Source organism: Mixophyes fleayi, chromosome 2, assembly GCF_038048845.1.
Source record: "Mixophyes fleayi isolate aMixFle1 chromosome 2, aMixFle1.hap1, whole genome shotgun sequence".
In the NCBI taxonomy this organism is placed as follows: Eukaryota; Metazoa; Chordata; class Amphibia; order Anura; family Limnodynastidae; genus Mixophyes; species Mixophyes fleayi.
Window position 1 is genome coordinate 38,137,881 of NC_134403.1, and position 21,818 is coordinate 38,159,698.

Genomic DNA, 21,818 nt, shown 5'->3' on the forward strand with positions numbered 1-21,818 from the left:
GATCACATTGGAAAAAGAACTGTGGACTCTTGTATTGTTTTCTTTTTATTGTTTTTTTGTGTATTTATTAATTTTTTTCTTTATTTTTTTTCTCTAATCTCCTAAGCTTTGGGTACATTTAGGCGCCGATAACTTTGGATTTTTGCTATACAACCAGTTGAGACCACCTCACGCATTCTGTAATTTACCTGCTTGCTTTTGGAACACACTGTTTTTAACACTTACTACTGAAATTCTGCTTTTACCCATTTTTCCTTAAAGTACTATTTTTATACTAACTTGTTGCTCCTGCTGTGTTACTTATGGAAAGAACAGGAGAGCACTGGAATAGCGGAAACACTACAGGGTAAATTAAGACACTTGTCAGCTCTCCCTTATCAGCAGATTACAAATACCTAAGAATATGCTGTCAGTTCTTTATCAGATGCATGGCAGAAAATAATACAGATGATCTCCTCGTACATAGATGTTAAACTGTCACCTGCACACTGTGAATGCAGCCTATTTGTGAGATGAATCATAATTCATGAGAGCAGTCAATCAATTCATGAGGCACCAGTGAAATCACTGAGGTATAATACAATACAAAAACATTACACATTAAAAACACATTCCAAAATGTTTTAATTAGAAAATATTTAATAAGGAAACGTGGTAGATTTTGTTCTAAACCAAAATTAATAAAAATAAAATAAAAAAAGACACATCCAGGAGTATACGAAGAACTAAAACACACACAGAGGAACCCTGCAGTGTTAAAAATTAGTCTTTTGTTTTTGTGACATCGAACGGCTTCCACCACTGGGCGAACTGTAAAACTTTCTTCCTCTGGTCATCAAAATTCTCCCGAACAGCTTTCCTCCAGACTCTTGGCTCCAGATCCAGCATGCCACCAATGATTTCCTGCGAGACACAAACACCATAAACCGGTCAGCAGCTGCCGTTCTGTTCCTGCACTGACTTGCTATTAAATCAGGAAAGTTTCCCCAAGTACAACAAAGAACAATGCAGGATCTCATTATTGAACGCACTTAACAAGGATCAAACTCTGACCTGCAGCTGTAACTCAGCCAGTTTGTTTAATTTTATTATATCTGTTAAGGCAGACCTATCATAAAACTATAAAGCATAATTATTATCCCTTACTTTTAAAGCGCTGACATATTACGTAGCACTGTACATTGAGGGGATAATGACGCAAACAAAGAACACACAATGACATGATAAGGTCCTGGGCAAATGAGCTTACAATCTAAATGGTGCAGGGAACACATGATACATAAAGTAGCAGAACAACAATTGTAGCTGCAGCAGTATTATCAGATGACAGCAATAAAAAAGCCATTGGTGACTGGTATTGCTTTGCAGACTATAAAATACATTGTTTTGTGTTCATTCAGTGCTTCAGTGAGGATCGAGGACAGGTTTACTACAGAAATCCACTGTGCTGCGGACATAACTAACTCTAATACAGCTTAAAACACTATAGGTCTGATTCATTAAGGAAAGTTAAGCAAAATAAAGGAGTAACTTTGAACCTTGGCAAAACCATGTTGCATTGGAGGGGGAGGTACATTTAAAATGTGGGGACAGATTTATAGCTGGGGTAGGGCATGTCCTAGATCAACTTTTAATATCAGTGTACAAATAAAGCTATCAAGTGTGTGTGTCCTACATGAAAAAACAGCCAGTATTTTCCTTATGTGCAAAATAATAACCTCATTTGCAGCCCTTGCACTGCAACATAGCTTTGCCACGGTTCAGAGTTACTCTTCTTTTTTTGCTTTACTTTCTTTAACGTATCAGGCCCTATAGCGTTACTTAGTGTGCCCAACCTCACGGGCATTGGCTGGATAATGACACGGCTTATATAATAGAATAGACTTTGGGTTGTTTACAGGGTAAATATATACCTGTAGTTTAATCTAATATTATTTGGGGAAAAAAGCTCCACTAATAGACCATAGTCATCAAGAGGAATTTACCAAAGGATGGTTAAGCAATTATATGTGTTTACAGTATTTCTCCTTCTAACAAAGAATCTAAACAATTGACAAAGATACTTCCTACAAAAATTAAACTTGCTGATTTGTAAGAGACCTCAGCACGCCAAGAGTGTAGGATAATGGGGAAAACAGGGACGTGGATAAAACAGTGACATACCAGGCAGCCAAAATAAAAGCAGATGTAAAAATAAATAGTAGGAGAGAAAAAAAACGTACCTTTTCGCCCTTAAAAATAGATTTTTCAGCTTCATTAAAAAAGGGCTTTCATAGAATAAATGTTAAGTCATATAGAACATATTTCTTTCAAAGTCAGGTTCTTCTGTGGCACCAACTACGCACTCTGTTACTCATTAAAATAAGCAGCAAAGTGTGTATTTGGGGGGGAGGGTTGGAAATGGCCACATAACGTTACAGAATAAGGAATACAAAGGAAGAGCACCCTAAAGACACATGTCCGCAAATTTAAATGTATCCTCTTTAATAGAATTTCCCCCAATGTGTCATTATATTGTTAATTGTGTTTACTGCAAGAACCTATTGAAAGGGCACTGTACACACAGAAAAAGCATCAAAACTCAGATGCCCGTAACAGCTACTGATATCTATGGTAAATGCATGTTATACTCCTGCTCTATGGCGGCACTCTACAAAAATAGAATAAGCTGCATTCTAGGGCTACCTAGAATCCTAGTGTGCACAGAGGATGCGCTTATCAGTGATGTCAGCGACAGCAGTTGCTCCATCTGTGTAAAGCAGTGAATGCTGCTAAAGGAACAGCAGATAAAGCACTGATTTTTATTTTTTTACTAATATGAACAAGCCCCCACTCCCACTCTGTTTCTAGCTGATCCCCATCTTCCTGTTAACTCAACAGAGGGAGTAAACCCCTGGAATGTTCATAAATGATCTGTCCTATTCAACAAATCAATAACCGACACACTGCATTTTATGGTGATAGGATATAAAAATACCTTGCCAAAGTAATGTGGAAACTTGCTCTGATCTTCAATAACGTGAGCAAATCCTCCTTGCAGCCCAAAATCCACAGAAAAGTACGGCAAACCTTTTGGAACCTTCGCAAAAAAAAAAGAAAGAAAAAAACACAACAGAAACAAAAAATCATTAAAATTATTTTTCAATCCAGAAAACAATGTCAATGGAATTAAAGCTAAATTTACTTTCAGTGCTACGTCATGTAAGGAGCCTGGAATGAATGCACAGTGCTCCTGAGATTGGAAAAAAAGAAGTCGAGATTTTAGACTTTTCTGAGATGATACCATAAACTCCCGTAATATCGACCATGATGACATTACAGCTATGCAGCTTTAAATAAAAAAGGTGACACAATATAGTAAATTACATGTCATATAAGTATCAGAGGTATTTAATGATTTAAGGCTTTGCTCACTCTGCTGAATGTTAACTGTAACTTTATGTTTGTCCTATTTTTTTCCTCATCTACCAAGTTTCCCATATAGGTCATTCCTTCCTGAAAGAAACCAATATTCAGTATTTTGTATAAATATACGCTTAACCTAAACCAGCCATAATACACAGAGCAGAACTAGCACATAACCACTACTATAATGACAGAAGTAATTCAAAAGGAAGATTAGTTGGATCTCTGAAAGTATACGGTCAATGATAGGTGTCACATCGAGGCAAGGACTGAGCGAGCTAATGGCACAAAACATTTCATCCCCAGAGCAACTCTCCTGCTTAGCTGTAAAACAGGATTCTGTGTGGAATGAGTCACTGATGATATGTGAATGGAACCAAGAGCCATATAATGTCAAAAGGTGAATAGGCCTTTCAGGCTCAAAAAAAATAAGATCTCAATTTTAGTTGGCACAGGAGATTTTTCTTCTTCTCTTTAATAAGCCACATCGGATCTGTTCCTTTTATGTTACTTATATATCTAAAAATAAAGAGATCAAAGTAGAGACCTGAGAAAGGCCTTCAGTGCTCACGACACCAGTTAGTATGATCTATAAATACATTTTTTTTTGATCATTTCAAGATGTTTTTATGGTATCTGTGAAATGCCTTTACATATGGAATTAATATATTGTAGGTGGTAAATGGTTAAGAGGAATTTCATAACACTGGGCCTGATTCATTAAGGATCTTAACTTAGGAAACTTCTTATTTCAGTCTCCTGGACAAAACCATGTTACAATGCAAGGGGTGCAAATTAGTATTCTGTTTTGCACATAAGTTAAATACTGACTATTTTTTCATGTAGCACACAGATATCAACTTTAAATTGCAGTGTACAAATAAGCTATCAAGTATTTGTTTGCTACATGAAAAAACAGTCAGTTAAGATCCTTAATGAATCAGGCCCACTATGTGCAAATGCCCAGTAACAAAGTGTCAACAACACTTCTCTCCCACCAGAAAACACTTATTTATCAAGGATCGTTTTTTTTAAAAAAGATGATTTTTTCCTCCAGGATTTACAATGGAAAGTTTATTAAATGCAAAACCCAAGGTTTTGGGTTGGAAAACTCCTGGTTTTGCATCTAATAAAGTTGCCAATTTAAATCCCGGAGGAAAAATCTCAGAAAATCGACAATTTTGAAAAACTGATCCTTGATATAAACACCCTTGGCCAGCAACCAATACCTATCTCCATTTATACTCTGGACTCATCATATTCCAAATGGAACACAACGGGCAACAGTGCATGACAGAAGTCGATTGGTCTCTAAGCCTTCGAGGCATGGACGCCATCATGAGAAGACATTGCCGTCCTACCCTATACTCCCCATACTTTTCTCACTATGTATTCAATTTGGACTCAAAAGACAGCTAATTTCTGTCTGGATGAGTCCTAAAGTCAGCCGAGGTGTGTACATATATCAAAAAGATAATCAAAATCACATCGGTTTATATCCTTAGATTGTACTCTCACCTGAGCAGGGCCATCTCTCCTCCTGTTTCCACCACTTCTAACTCTGCTCTCCAGCTACCTAGCCCTCCTCCTCGAGGACCCTCTGCCCTCCGAACCCTCTCGCTCCCTCCTCACCCCTCTGGGGTTCTCCTGGTCATCCGCGCCCTCCCTCTTGGGCTCCGTCGTATGCGGATCTTCCCTCTCTCCCCCCCCCTCTAGCTGTGCTTCGAGCTTACTGAGTGACTGTGCTCATTGTTTACTGTACCGTGCTGTCTCACCTCGTATTGTAATTGTTTGTCCCTGTACGGCGCTACGGACACCTAGTGGCACCCTATAAATAAAAATTAATAATAATAATAATAATAATAATAATCATAATATAAATACTAAAGGAGGACTTTACACCTTTCCTATTAATGTTCTGTTTTAGTCTATTTGGCCTTGGCAAAATAGCTTCTAAAAGTGTCTGTATGTAACGTGTTCCATGTCGAATACCATCTGGGACTACTTTCATCTCTGAAAGCTGCTCTCATGCGAAGAACATTTCCCATCATGCCTTTCTACAGTGCCTGGAGCTTCACTATGGTGCCATAGATAAGAGAGCCGGCATAGAATGGTCTGAAAACAGTAGAGTTGTCCAAGCCCAAGTGTTGGGAACTGTTATTAGATATATCCACATCAGTGTAATGAAAGAACGATGCAGCCAAGGAGGAAAAAGGCATAGGACATATATTTATACTCATAAGTAAATAATGTTTGGGTGATTTTTAAGTTTTCAGGTTACTGTATGGCAAGGGTCAGGGAACTTTTTTACCTTTTACCCCCAAATATATTTAGATACGTCGACGTTACCCCCTTGATTTGAAAGGAAGGAAATCATATATTATTAATTATTGGAATTCAAAATTTTATTGAATCTATTCAAAATTTCTTTGAAAGCTTCAACTTCAAAACGTTAGATTTTGGAGAAATGATGTTGCCTCATTTTTGATACGAGAGCATCAATATTGGGGCATTTTGATATCAGAGCAATTTGGATACAGTCTTCAGCGTCCAATCGATTTCTCTGCTTTGTTTTATGTTCATTAGAGTGGAAAATCCTTGTTCGCAAAGGTAGGTTGTTGCAAAAGGCAGCAACTTTTTGACTGCCTCCTCATGTGCAATTTTAAATGCCTTTGCAGCTGTTGACATCCAAAGATATGACAGATCTGCTTTGTTTTCAAATGCAATACGTGCTTCATTATTGAATTGAAGCTCAAGAAGTGCCTCTGCTAACCCTTGAGGCTCTTCTGGTACAACAGCAATTTCACATTTAAAGGGGTCTACAATCTAACTGACAGCATGTGAATCGTTAGCATTACCCCCAGGAATTTCATTTTCCCCCCATTTGGGTTAATTTACCCCTGTTCCCTGACCACTGCTGTATGGCAATCTCATGTCCAGTATTTCCACATCACCGCCCAAAAGCCTGCTCCATCTTCCATTAATAAAACCAAGTAGATATATGAGTAAATCTAGCCACCGGCTTCAAAATATAATTATTTGCGCTAAGATTTTAGTGCATGACATATGATGGTCTACATTATAAAACCTAGTTAAAGTCACAACCCCACAATGGTATCTACAAAACATCAAATACAGATTTATTAACAAAAAGCAATTAACTATTCTAATTACAATTTTATTTCTAGCCTTTAAGCTAGCAGTAACAAAATCAAATAAAAAACAAGTGCGATCCATCAGATACAACTATATAAAAGCGTAATAAAATAAAACCAGCAATAACTATTACAAAACTGTTAACAAAGTTTTGAGAAATAAAGACAAGAAAAAATAAATGGGAAACTGAAAACTCAAAAATATTACATGAGCAACAAGTGAGAAAAAGATTAAAGTAAAAGGCGTCTTTGTGAGACGAACATTAAATCTGACATTGAAAATGTCAAAGAGAGGCCACGGGCTGATTTAGACATTGTGAGATTTGTCATTATAGGAAAAGCTGCAGACAGCTCGACCTCCTTAGAAGGACGTATAATGTACATGAGTGGATATAGAGAGACCGGACGTCTACAGTGGCATATGAATAGCAAAGCATTGCAGGCTGAAGACACAGTGATCTGTGCAGATGATGGATAACATTACTGGAAAACACATTAATATATCACTTAAAGTAGATCACATTTGATGTTCTCATCTAAGAAATAGTGGAGAAAATGTATCCTTGCTCCACAAAAATCATACAAATAGAAAATAGAGGTAATCACAAACAATAAGCTAGCAATTTAGCACTGTAAAACAGACTTAGATTTTGTAGTTCAAAACCGTGACAGAAGTGGAGGGCTGCACTTGCGGCCCCACAGTCACCAAAGGGGCCACACAGAGAAAGGAGGCAGAGCACACTGCACGCCCTGGCTGCTAAGGTCTATTCTGGTAATCTAATGGAGTATGTTTTCAAAGTTACTTGATACAGGAAGGCCGAGTTCTCCAGCACACTAGTAGATGTATTAGAACAACTTTACTACAGGCTTTAATTACAGTGATTTGCAATATCATTATCGATTGACGTTCTAAACAACACCGCTTTATGTACCTGTTTAAAGGGCAGATCATTAAAATAATTTAAACAATATTCATGTCATCCACTGCAGATGTCCCGGAAATTCCACAGGTTAGATCAGAATTGGCCGGCGGATTCACCTGCTTAAAGTGGATCTGTACACTAAACAGGATGCTTTTTACCTAAATATATAAAATAAATGCTGAGCTCACCACAAACGGTTAGTGGCTACTAACTCAACCTATTCTACTCTTTAAGCCATTATGCTGCTTTGTGTAAGGCAAACATTCAACATAACCAGTTAGAAAGACAGACAATGAAACACATGCAGACAGGGAGAGATAGACAAGGAAACATAAGAATGATATATAAATAGGATATAGAAAAGATAGACAGATACACGTGAAAAGACAGATCTATAAACATGAAGAGTAATAACACAAATTCCTTATTTTCAGTAAGCATTCATCGGTCTTGAACATCGTATATGAGGAATTTTAGCCCTCTTCTTCTTACAACACTGCTTCTTTTCACTAATGTTTGAGGATATTTCGTTATGCACTGAATAAACCACAACTGCATCTCAGTGGAGTTCAGATGTGGGCTTTGACTATTCCAAAACCTTGACCCCCCCCCCCCCCCCAGCTATTTAACTGTAGATTTGTTGGTGTGCTCAGCATCACTGACCTGTAACATGATTTAATCTCAGCCAACCTTTAACTCTCGGACAGATGGCCTCGTGTTCTCATTTAGGATACTTTGGTATCCACAAATGCCTTACTTGTTCAGTCTTCTTCTCATGGCAGAGTCATGAACCTTAACATTTACTGTGACAGAGACCTGTAGATCTCTGGATATATCGTTTGGTTCCTTCACAATGTGTTGGAACACTATATGGTCTGATCTTGTGGTGAATTTTTGGGACACCCACTACTTGGAGGACTGGCAACTGCTTCAATATTCTTATTGTAAATAATTTAAAGTCCATCATCCTACACTGAGTGAATATTGTTTGTAAAAGGCCTTATACCCATTTACAGACTGATGAGCAGCAAGATTTGCTTTTTTTAATCTCACAGCAGATGTCTTCACCTTGGCCTGGTGCGAACACAAACCTGATTGGTCCAGCCTAAACTGTCAAATGTTATGCTTTTATATAGAGGTGGACAACACTTGATTAGGATCACCTGGCTCAAATTAACTTCTTTATAGGTATGGAACAAGAAAAGGTGTACATACTTTCTCACACATGACTTCTTCTGTTGGTTTATTTTTTTGTTGAATAAATAATGACAACATAAAAGCTGTTATGGGTTACCAGTCATGTGAGATTAGATTTATAATATTATAAGACTTGATGATGCCTAGATTGTTTTAACTACAAAGCCATAATTAACAAAGATTTGAAAGAGGGTGTACTTTATATATATTTATATATACATATACATATATATATATATACATCCATATATACATACATCCATATATACCTAAGTATGAAAGAAACAGAACCATCGACAGACAAGAGGATGCATTGACATGGTAAATATATATATATATATATATATATACACACACACACACACACACACACACACACACACACATACATATATATATATATATATATATATATACATCCATATATACCTAAGTGTGAAAGAAACAGAACCATCGACAGACAAGAGGATGCATTGACATGGTAAATATATATATATATATATATATATATATATATATATATATATATATATATATATATATATATATATATATATATATAATGTATTAGATAGACAGACAGACAATATTTAAACTACCATGGTACTCACTGATCTCCGAATATCCTTTGAAGAAAGATCTATCAACTTCTTATTCATGGACCATTCCTCATCAGATTCCATTATTGCTTTCTGGGACAAAAACAAAAATCATATCTGTAAGGAGGCAATTTTACTGTGAATTAACATCCTTGTTGACATTAAAGTAGCAGCTCAATTCTTTCCAAATGATATTGGAATGAATGTATTTTTAAAACTTTAAGTTTAAGGCACCCGGATGGTCTACATCATTTTTTCAAAGCTCCCCTAAGCCAAAATAATAGTAGTCCACCGTCTTACCACTGACCCTGGCCATGGCACCCCTGTGACATTGCCGTGGCACCCCAGGGGGTCGAGGTGCAGTTTGGGAACCACTGAATTAAGCTACAATTAGACAAGTTCTAGAATTGCCTGTTTAAAGGGTAGAAAAGATGTAGTCCAAAATCCTATAACCACACAGTGATTGAGATCGTCTTACAATTGAGTATTGCTGACATTACCAGATAAAATGCAATAGATATTTATGACATAACAGAAAGGGTAGCAGTAGAGGAGGCAATGAGGACAGCCATTGTCAAGAGTTAATGTAATGGCGACACGTTTTGCCTAATGAAATCTTGCCTGGGTTCAATGTCATTCTGCGAAGCCACATGTGGATGTGTTCTTGAACACCCCAGAGTTCTATTTGCAATGCATTTCACCTCTGCTGCTGAATACATTGAGCTGTGATTCATTTCTGCAATATCCAGCCATAGATCTCTGATAATGAGTTTTAAGTAAGTCTGCAGGAAAATCCTTCTATATACGGAATTGTTGCCTGATTGAAAAGATGTGATCTTTAGCCTGCCTGCTACAAGACTTCAGGTGTAATATTACTCCAGAATATCATATAAGACGTTCCTGTGGTGAAGACTTAAAGTTTCTTCAAATAAGAAGTTATTCCGAAACAACAAGAATCAATATTGCATTCATAACTCGCATGTAAAGTCATTTCATTAAACTCTTGAAAAAAAAATAGATGACATTTAGGCAAAATTGATTGTAGAAGAATTGCTGTGTGAAGCTTGTTTTGATAGAACAAAAAATAACATTTACAATAGCTTTTCCATGTAAAGTTATATTATACATAATCTGCAAATCGTTCCTTCCAGTTCCTTACAGATTCTGACAAAATACAATTTATTCACCTCTATTGCTATGTTGTACTGATCCCTGGAGCCCAGAGCTTATAGGATGTGTGCGGAAAGGTGGTTGCTAGGATTGCCCTGAACGTACAATGAACACCAGCTGCCAGAATAAGAGATAATAAGAGCTGCCATGGTCTTCAGACTGTGTGCTGAGCATTGGTTGCTAGAGCCAGATACAATGTATGTTAAAGGTGGATGCCAAGGTGAGAGAGTTTATGGAGCAACCTGGCAGCCAGGCCTGGCTACAATATACAGTGAAGACTAGTTGCCATGGTTAGCAAGAATGCATTCTGAAAGCTGGTAGTGAGAGTAAGAGGGGATGTGCGATGAAAGGTGACTAGAAGGGTAGGGCGGAATCTATTCTCAACCCCAAGAATATATGCCAATTTCCTGGTGTAGAGAGATCGCCTGCTGGATGCTTGGGTAGAGAAAATGTATGATGAATGCTGGTTGCCAGATGAATAGAAATGTAGAGTAAAAACTGGTTGCTAGAGTGCTCCAAAATGTACGCTGCACCAGGTTGAATGTGAGCTGTACAACTAGTTGTCAGGATCAGAGAGAATGTATCAGTAGTACTGGGTGCCAGGGTCAGAGAGACAGTGTCAGGAACACAGGTTTCCAGAGTAAAGAGACTGTATAAGGAGCAGTTTGCCAGGGTCAGAGAGAATGTATAAGGAGCACTGAGTGCCAGGGTCAGAGAGACTGTATAAGGAGCACTGGTTGCCAGGGTCAGAGAGACTGTATAAGGAGCACTGGTTGCCAGGGTCAGAGAGACTGTATAAGGAGCACTGTTTGCCAGGGTCAGAGAGACTGTATAAGGAGCACTGGTTGCCGGGGTCAGGGAGACTGTATAAGGAGCACTGGTTGCCGGGGTCAGGGAGACTGTATAAGGAGCACTGGTTGCCGGGGTCAGGGAGACTGTATAAGGAGCACTGGTTGCCGGGGTCAGGGAGACTGTATAAGGAGCACTGGTTGCCGGGGTCAGAGAGACTGTATATGGAGCACTGGTTGCCAGGGTCATATAGACTGTATAAGGAGCACTGGTTGCCAGGGTCATATAGACTGTATAAGGAGCACTGGTTGCCAGGGTCAGAGAGACTGTATAAGGAGCACTGGTTGCCAGGGTCAGAGAGACTGTATAAGGAGCACTGGTTGCCAGGGTCAGAGAGACTGTATAAGGAGCACTGGTTGCCGGGGTCAGGGAGACTGTATAAGGAGCACTGGTTGCCGGGGTCAGGGAGACTGTATAAGGAGCACTGGTTGCCGGGGTCAGGGAGACTGTATAAGGAGCACTGGTTGCCGGGGTCAGAGAGACTGTATATGGAGCACTGGTTGCCAGGGTCATATAGACTGTATAAGGAGCACTGGTTGCCAGGGTCATATAGACTGTATAAGGAGCACTGGTTGCCAGGGTCAGAGAGACTGTATAAGGAGCACTGGTTGCCAGGGTCAGAGAGACTGTATAAGGAGCACTGGTTGCCAGGGTCAGAGAGACTGTATAAGGAGCACTGGTTGCCAGGGTCAGAGAGACTGTATAAGGAGCACTGGTTGCCAGGGTCAGAGAGACTGTATAAGGAGCACTGGTTGCCAGGGTCAGAGAGACTGTATAAGGAGCACTGGTTGCCAGGGTCAGAGAGACTGTATAAGGAGCACTGGTTGCCAGGGTCAGAGAGACTGTATAAGGAGCACTGGTTGCCAGGGTCAGAGAGACTGTATAAGGAGCACTGGTTGCCGGGGTCAGGGAGACTGTATAAGGAGCACTGGTTGCCGGGGTCAGGGAGACTGTATAAGGAGCACTGGTTGCCGGGGTCAGGGAGACTGTATAAGGAGCACTGGTTGCCGGGGTCAGGGAGACTGTATAAGGAGCACTGGTTGCCGGGGTCAGGGAGACTGTATAAGGAGCACTGGTTGCCGGGGTCAGAGAGACTGTATAAGGAGCACTGGTTGCCGGGGTCAGAGAGACTGTATATGGAGCACTGGTTGCCGGGGTCAGAGAGACTGTATAAGGAGCACTGGTTGCCAGGGTCATATAGACTGTATAAGGAGCACTGGTTGCCAGGGTCAGAGAGACTGTATAAGGAGCACTGGTTGCCGGGGTCAGGGAGACTGTATAAGGAGCACTGGTTGCCGGGGTCAGGGAGACTGTATAAGGAGCACTGGTTGCCGGGGTCAGGGAGACTGTATAAGGAGCACTGGTTGCCGGGGTCAGGGAGACTGTATAAGGAGCACTGGTTGCCGGGGTCAGAGAGACTGTATAAGGAGCACTGGTTGCCGGGGTCAGAGAGACTGTATATGGAGCACTGGTTGCCGGGGTCAGAGAGACTGTATAAGGAGCACTGGTTGCCAGGGTCAGAGAGACTGTATAAGGAGCACTGGTTGCCAGGGTCAGAGAGACTGTATAAGGAGCACTGGTTGCCAGGGTCAGAGAGACTGTATAAGGAGCACTGGTTGCCAGGGTCATAGAGACTGTATAAGAAGCACTGGTTGCCAGGGTCATAGAGACTGTATAAGAAGCACTGGTTGCCAGGGTCAGAGAGACTGTATAAGGAGCACTGGTTGCCAGGGTCAGAGAGACTGTATAAGGAGCACTGGTTGCCAGGGTCAGGGAGACTGTACAAGGAGCACTGGTTGCCAGGGTCAGGGAGACTGTACAAGGAGCACTGGTTGCCAGGGTCAGAGAGACTGTATAAGGAGCAGTGGTTGCCAGGGTCAGAGAGACTGTATAAGGAGCACTGGTTGCCAGGGTCAGAGAGACTGTATAAGGAGCACTGGTTGCCAGGGTCAGGGAGACTGTACAAGGAGCACTGGTTGCCAGGGTCAGGGAGACTGTATAAGGAGCACTGTTTGCCAGGGTCAGGGAGAATGTTTAAGGAGCACGGGCTGCTGGGGTCACGGAGAATGTATAAGGAGCACTGGCTGCCGGGATTAGCAACACGATAACATTGTTTCCAGGCAGAAGAAATCAGCATACATTTTATAACATGATTTATATTTAAAAAAAACTGCTGGAAGAAAAGAAAACACAGTACTAAATATTTTAATATACAAAAAAACTGTTAACTCCATGATGTCTAAGGGTTACCAACCTTAAAATAAATCGGTGCCATATCTCCTATTTCCTTTGGAAGGGGGATACATTCATAGACCAGATGAAAACGCTTTTTTATGTTCATGTTCATTTCAAGAAAAACACAGTCCAATCCTTTTTCTGCAAACATTCTGACCAAAGCTTTCCGGAACATCTAGATGGCATGAAAAAAACAAACAAAATAACAACTTGTATTGGTTGCAATTCACCATGTTACACGTAAATTGGTATTTTATTTCTCTTAGATGTGAACGTCACAAAATCCACCTAGTCTGTAAGGCCTCCAATGATCCCATGCTAGGTTCACCTTTAACACTCCTGCTCGCCTTGATTCAAACTAGCAAAGCTGTTGTCAATGCCCCTCTCATCTGTACTTCCATGGGCAAATGAGGATTGCACTTAGGAAGTTGAACCGACGGCAGGTCCAGGCAAGCAGGACTAGTGTACAGGAGCCCAGCAAGAAAATGTTAGGAGTCTTCACTGACCCTTCACATCGAGCGACTAGTGCATCATATTTAATCTTAACAGTGTGTGTTGAGCAGAGTTGTTTAAAAGGTTTTGGAAGAAAGATTTCTCTTTAAAATACAAACCAAAAGAACATGTTCATAAAACTACTTCAAACCACTGTGAAAAAAAATAAATAAATTATATAACCAAAAAATATAAAGATATATAAAGTCAAATGTGAACACAACAGCAAATAAATACATTGGATTTACAGAACAGATCAACATACATAATAATAAGGCACACCGTGTGTTTATGCCCACCATTAAAATACTGCTTGAATATGATAGTTTCTTATACAAAAAGGAATCCAAGGAGTAGATTTGCCAAGCGGCGGCTCCGACGAACCTCCGCCGCTTAGTAAATATACCCCCAAACCTCTTATACATTCTCTCATCTCCTGCCTTGACCATCTGATGTTCCCCTCACTTATCTATCACAGCTTTAGTCTGGCCTTGAAGCCAAGGCAAGAGTTTTCTTCCTCTCTACCTGCTCCACATCCGCCGCACTACTCTGCAAATCCCCCTCCCCCATCTGTGTGGAGTTTGTATGTTCTCCCTGTGCTTGCGTGGGTTTCCTCCGGGTGCTCCGGTTTCCCCCCAGACTCCAAAAACATACTAGTTGGTTAATTGTCTGCTAACAAAAATTAACCATAGTGTGTGTGTGTGTTAGAAAATTTAGACTGTAAGCTTCAACGGTGCAAGTACTAGTGTGAATAACAGATATTCTCTGTACAGCGCTGCAGAATTGGTGGCACTATATAAATAACTGGTGATGATGATGATCCTACTACCCTTAATGTTAAAGTTCTGTGTAAGGATGTTGGAAGATGTGGGAATCCAGAAGTGCAGAAAGGTCTATGGGGGGAAGAAAATAGTTCTTTTGTTCTAACTGGCGTTCCCCTTTAAATACATTATCCATTGTAGGGTCTATTAAACCTCATTCTGAAGTATGTCATTGTCTTCACTAATCTACATAATTAAAGTTATGTTAATAAAAAGATAGAGAACATTAAATAATGTTTATGCTCACGTTACATAGAATTTAATTACGTTTGCTATCATTTGCAGCACATTGTGTTATATTCACTAAATGATCAAAACATATAATTTTATATAAGCCCCCCCAGGCAAGGAAGTGACATGTTTGGATAATTTTAGATAGCACTGAGCTTATTGTACCTGTTCTCAATACCAGTTTGAGTGTTAAAAAGATGAGTAATGAAAAATGAGGGATGCGGTCATATTTCGGACAATGAAATGTTGGCAGGCTGAATGCCGACACTTCGGTTCTGGTGACAGCTTCAAAATGTCGACAGTTTGATTGTCGACTTTCACAATATCAACAGTCACAATGCTGACATTAAGGGGCGTATTCAATTAGGTTTCCGGTCCGCGGTAACGTGCGTTACCATTAAAAGTGTGCAGTATTGACGGTAATACGGTACCGCAATAACGCAGATTTTCCTTCGCAACCCTATGGGGTGCGAATGAAAATCTATGTTATTGCGGTACCGTGGATTGCATTCACGGCCCGTTCCGGCGCGTTACCGCGAAAATGACAACATTCTTAACATCAAGTATTTCTACATACAGTAATCACCTCTTACTTGGGGCGTGGGCTTGGAGTATTAGCAGTATCCTCACAAAACAAAGATTAAGGATGTTAATAACCCAAATGCTGTGGTCACTCAAATCAATTTTTTTTTAATGAGTAATGTTGTCAGTAGAGATGCTCACTGACCCCCGTGAACTGGTTTTGGTTTTGGATCTGGATTAGCTTCGTGTTTTGGTTTTGGCCAAACCACCCTCGTGTGTTTTGGTTTTTGATTTTTTAGAAAAAATCCTAAAATATGCTAAAATCACATAATTATGCTCTTTTTTTGTTCCTACATTTTTATTAACCTCAATAACACTAATTTCAGGTGATTTGCAGTCAATTTAGAGCACCTCACAGGTCACAATATTATTTTCAGACATTTTCAAACAAATAATGCAGGATTCTTGCTGGATGGTAAGCGACAGAGCAATGACACAAACACACAGCAGTTCCTAGCACATCTAGGAAACATTGGCACACAGCAGTGGAAGAAAAGCTAAGTGGGGGTCCTTCCTCCCTCCCACCCTCTGTGATGTTGGATCTTTAAAAGGAATTAAAAACTCGCAAGATCCAATGACGTCACAATGACTTTTGCCTCATTTTCAATTCTGAGGGCGCGTGACAGTACCGAGCTGGCTCGGCTTGGCAATCAGATCCCCTAAGTTCGGGTGTGTTCGGTTCTCGAGGAACCAAGCCTGAGCATCTCTAGTTGTCGGATTTAGAATCTCTGTGTACAAAATGCTTGAGTTTAAGTGTACCCGTCTCCTACACACAATGGAGGTAGATATTGTGTGCGCTACACTGACGTTAAGACTATCAATTCACTAGGAACCACTGACATGACTAAGTCCTTCATACCGCAGTCCAAAGTAAACTTAATAGGCTGCATTCTCAAAATGGCAGACACCACTGTGTGTAGGTGACAGGACTACTTTACTGAGAAGGCAGAAACTAGTGACATCACTGCACACATGGGAGGCAGACATTTTGTGGGCTGTAGTAAGAAGTGCAGAGATAATGTAGAAGGTAACAGCTTTTATCACGCCAATAAAATTGCTCTTACTAAAAAATATTGGTAGAGAACACTGCTGGCACATTCAGATGTTGGTTTCCTGAGGTGATGTGGAATACAACCCCCCAACGTTCCATGTCTGGCATTCGGGCCACCGCTACAACACCTCCGAAAAGGGGGTGTGGCTGCCCCGTGCTAGGGCAGCCACATACCCTCGGGGGTGTTCGTGTTCTTTTTGAAGCTTCCCCGACCCCTCACCTAAAAACACCCCTTCATTGCCACATGCATTTTTGTGAACATTTAAGACATACGGAGTAATGCTTGGTTCGAATTCATAGGATTATGCCTTAGCTCAAAAAAAAATAAAAAAAATAAAAAATGGCTGCTTCCACTTATGTGAGGTTTAACAGATTGTTTAATCAGCAGAATAATGGAGTCTTAATTGTATATTCTAATATGACAACCAAAAAAAAAAAGGACCGCTGCCACTGAAGGGCCCACAGCCTACAAATTACTTACATGTTACCACAAACGACTGCAGACACTACAGACATTCTAATGAGGGGAGGAATGAGCAATTATAAAATAGGAAATATAAAAGACTGCTTCTTAATTCCAAACACTTCATAAAAACAAATGATTTCCTTACCACTTTGTCAGCAGCTAATTGACCTTTACTTGTTCATTCTGTAAAGTCATTTTCATGACAAACGGGTCCGCTCCTATTTAATGCAGAGAATTTTCTCTGGAAATGTGCAGCGTGCTGTTAGCGGTAGCAGGTTAAGTGGTAGAACTTCGTTCCCCACTCCTGACATCGTTTAACCCTCATCTCAATTAAACATGCCACAATCCCTGTTTTCTTTTTCGCTCGCATGTACAATAAAGATCTTCAGCATCTTAAAATTAAAACCACTGGTTGCCCATTAAAATTCTGCTCCGTCTTTTGCAATAAGTGCATATTTGTTTTTCTTGCCATTAGGGTAAAGGCAGAGGCCTGGCAAACGTAACCCAGTGACTGTCCGTTGTGAATTTATAATTGAGAGATTAAATGATTATTTAAAATGGAAAACGCATAATTAAACTACTCTGCATTACAAGGAGGTTAGAGACATTGAATTATATTTGTTTGTTCTTGCTCACAAAAGTCACAAGAATGTTACAACTTCCTGTATGTTAAAGAATCTGTGGTGCCCTATAATAAATGCTGACGATAATTGTCAAGATTATTGGTCATGGCCTTAAAATAGCTGCCCCCACTTTACAAAAGAGTGGGGCACTTTAACCTCTGCGGAGTCCTCATAAATTCATAATAGAAATGCTTTATTTTTTTTAATCATTAACATTTCTGCAAACTTTCCACAGCCAACATACTTGCCTACTCTGTCGGAATGTTCGGGAGACTCCAGATTTGTAGGAGACAGGCAGGGCTCCCTCCTGGATACCACCAACCTCTCTAATGTAGTAGGCGGAGGTGGGGCTTGATTACACAAATTGCTGGTAACATCAGTTAGGAGACAGAGATTATTTATATATATATATATATATATATATATATATATATATATATATATATATATACACACACACACACATATATATATATATATATATATATATACACACACATACATATACACATATACATATACACATATATATATATATATATATATATATAATAACATATATTTATAAAATTTACAAAAGGGATTGTAAAACTGTGGAAAACAGGAAATCACAGCACATACAGTTCTTTACTAACTTTAAAGCCACTAACACTAAATTCATAAAAGTTATTTAAAGCATTTGTGTGAATTGCACTTCACAAGTTAGGTTTAATGTGAAAGTGCTCTTAAAATATGAAAGTAAAAGCACAGTATAATTTCAATCTCCAGCAAGTGGCCCCCTGACGCGTTTGGCCACAGTGACTTTATCAAATGTTATTTATCATGAATGCATCTTTAAAACATCACAGGCCAAAGTATACTTCACATTAAACCTGTGATGTTTTAAAGATGCATTCATGATGAATTACATTTCTTTGATAAAGTCACTACACGTGACGAAACGTGTCAGAGAGAGACAGTTGCTGGAGATTGAAATTATATTGTGCTTTTACTTTCACTTTTTAAGTGCACTTTAACCATTAGTACCTGCTATCAGAGGACTGAGATTGTGGACTTCTATTCAATACTTTATAATAACTAACTGAGATATAGGATATAGCAGCTTATTATCATACTCTCACCATGTAAGGAATCATCTGTGTTAACAAAATATACAAAAAAAAAAAAAAAAAGAGTTCTCTGGGTTGGAATGCTACAGTTAGGGGATGAGGAATCCCCTATCCAGCTATGTGTTTTATCGCCACAGCGGCAATCATACCCGCTTAAAGAATACTCCTGCAGAAGGGGAAGGAAAAGCTGCTGCTTGCACCTATTATCATCCGCAACAGGTGAAGTGAGACATCAAACTCTTTGTTAATAGAACTGTCTCATGCCCCTTGCAATGACAAATGTTTATTGGCAAAACGGACCCCAAATTCGGCTATAGTTATCCTCACGGGGAGTGAGGTGGTTCATTAAATATATTAATATTTATTATCATTTGTTATGTTACAGAATAAAATCTATAAAGGAGTGAGGTGAGCTGGCCTCCTTTGTAACTATATTTGCTTATATAACATTCTCAATCAATGATGCAGCTGTGGATACTATGCGGTATATTTGCTAAACTTTGGGTTTGAAAAAGTGGAGATGTTGCCTATAGCAACCAGATTATATCTGTCATTTTGTAGAATGTGCTAAATAAATGATAACTAGAGTCTGATTGGTTGCTATAGGCAACATCTCCACTTCAAACCCGCAGTTTAGCAAATATACCACTATGTTTTTAACAATGTTTTATAATTATTCTTTCAATATGTACTCAATTTCTATTCGTTATTAGGCATTTGATTTTATATTTAATATTGTATGAATATGGTAGGGTATGAGATAACAATTTATCTAGTTGAGAGCCCTTCGTGTATTATTCTGCCATATCATTTAAAATAATAAAAATACAAAAATACAAAAATAAATAAAATAATAATATATATATAATTTTTTTATTTTTTTTATTTTTTTAAGGTGATTGTGTGTTTTAATAAGGGCATAGGTTATTCGTTTTGGTTTACGATAAATAACATATCTATATCTATCTATCAACATATGTAATTTATCTTAAACCAAACAGATTAACCTATGCCCTTATTAAAACACACAATAACGTATTGAAGAATGGGCTAAAAGAGGAAGAACGAGGAAGGGAGGCAGTGGAATGCGGGGTGTCAGAATTAAGTCCTAGAGAACCACACCCACATCCAGGCTGAACATAGCGTCTTCCTTTTTAATTTGATTTTTAGGTATACCCTCTGGAATACGGCCTCAGGCGGTGGCAGGGGTAAGACTTTTGTTACCCATCTATAATTTTTTGTCTCTGATACATAAGGGTTAGGAGACACCTAGTATGATCTAACTGTATGTGAATGTTTGAATTCTACCCTTGTAAGCAATGTGGTGGTGAACTCGGAATAATTGTCACTGCCAACATTATATTCATTGTCATATACTGTAAACAACCAAACCACTCCTTACATGAAAGGGCAAGGAGAACCTCTAGTGTATAGGAATAAGTGGCTTGGTAGCATTATTTATATGTTTCAGGAGAGATTTCTTGTATTTGGAAACAAAAATGTCAGAATATAGAAGCTAGACACCAGGATCTGTTGACACCTCACAGTGACTGTTTTCTCCACACAGTTTGGTAACTTTGCAGCAAATTGGAATAATCTTTATACAATCCCACCAGGTGTGGACAAAGTTGCCAGTTGCTAAGTTACATCTCCAGAACTTTGACGGAACATCGGGAGAGAATCTGTGTAGTCCACCTGGAGTTCTACACCACCTGGACAAGACCTCAAATGGAGTCTCATCCACAGAGACCATGAGTGGACAAGCACGTGTCATCAGGAAGATTTCTGGCCATATGCTAAGGTAATAGGTAATATGTACACAAGAGAAGGACACTGAAATAAAAAGAATTCCACTCAAAGACTGAAATTCTTCCCAGAATACAATCTCCACAGGTAGAAATCCTTCACCTGTGACTCTTCCTTTATAGTTGTTGTTAAAACAGCATCTGAGCTCTACACAGGCTTCAGAGGTGAATCCCCTGGGTGAAAAATGTAAATAGTTGCCAAGGTGACATCTGCAGTGACAGCCACACCTTAATTTATAACCGCTTAGTGTACACTCCACTGACAACTGTCCAATCAGGTGTTGATTTAAGTGTATCCTCCCTGATGACAACAGTTTTAACCCTACATAGCGGCTCTACCTCTCCAGTCCAGAATACAGTAGAATAGCGTCTCTAGCTTTCATTCAAGCATGTCGTCCTGTTATCAATGTGTCTGAAATGCAAATCAAACAGCTGTAGTTAACTAAAAACAACAAAGTGGGTGAGTATTATCATTTAATGGGCGGGGCTTGTGATAATCATCATAATTTATTTAGATAGCGCCACCAATTCCACAGTGATGTACAGAGGATATTTGTCACTCACATCCGTCCCAGTCCCATTGGAGCTTACAGTCTAAATTCCCTGACACACACTAAGGTCAATTCTGATAGCAGCCCATTAACCTACTAGTATGTTTTTGGACAATAGGCACCGCATATCTCACAAGCTCCTCCTTCAGGTAGCTGCTAGCGCTGTCTTAGTGAAAATAATTATAAGCAAGATCTCCAACATAGAAATAAATCACTGACCTGAATTTCATTCCATATGTCTTCATCCAACAAAGTGCTTGCAGTGTAGTGCTGTAAAGGAACGATAAGACAATGTCCCTCTGTGAGGGAGAGGTGGTTGGGGAGACACAAGTATACCTAAGGAAACAAACAAAGTCACATAATGGTCATATAATTACTCATGGCTTCTGGGTCACTTTATAGTTTCAATTTAAAATATTTATCTGTATAGTCATCCCTATAAGATACATTTGGCATCTAAAAGGACAATGCTTGGGATATAATTAGGCTAGACTTTGAACTGGTTTAGTTTGAATTTTCAACATAGGACAAATAATAGACAGACAAGGAAGTGG

At 39.4% G+C, this 21,818-nt stretch overlaps 1 protein-coding gene across 1 annotated transcript in view; it reads right to left on the reverse strand.

The window, feature by feature from the left end:
• Nucleotides 1–632: 632 nt before the first annotated feature.
• Nucleotides 633–21,818, reverse strand: part of CWF19L2 (CWF19 like cell cycle control factor 2) — a 112,418-nt gene continuing 91,232 nt past the window's right edge. Inside the window, exons 14-18 of the mRNA XM_075198821.1 lie at nt 21,484–21,600; nt 13,553–13,708; nt 9,292–9,372; nt 2,978–3,079; nt 633–903 (exon numbers count right to left, since the gene is read on the reverse strand). Coding sequence (XP_075054922.1) covers nt 763–903; nt 2,978–3,079; nt 9,292–9,372; nt 13,553–13,708; nt 21,484–21,600 — 597 coding nt within the window. The 3' untranslated portion in view covers nt 633–762. The remainder of the gene's footprint in view (nt 904–2,977; nt 3,080–9,291; nt 9,373–13,552; nt 13,709–21,483; nt 21,601–21,818) is intronic.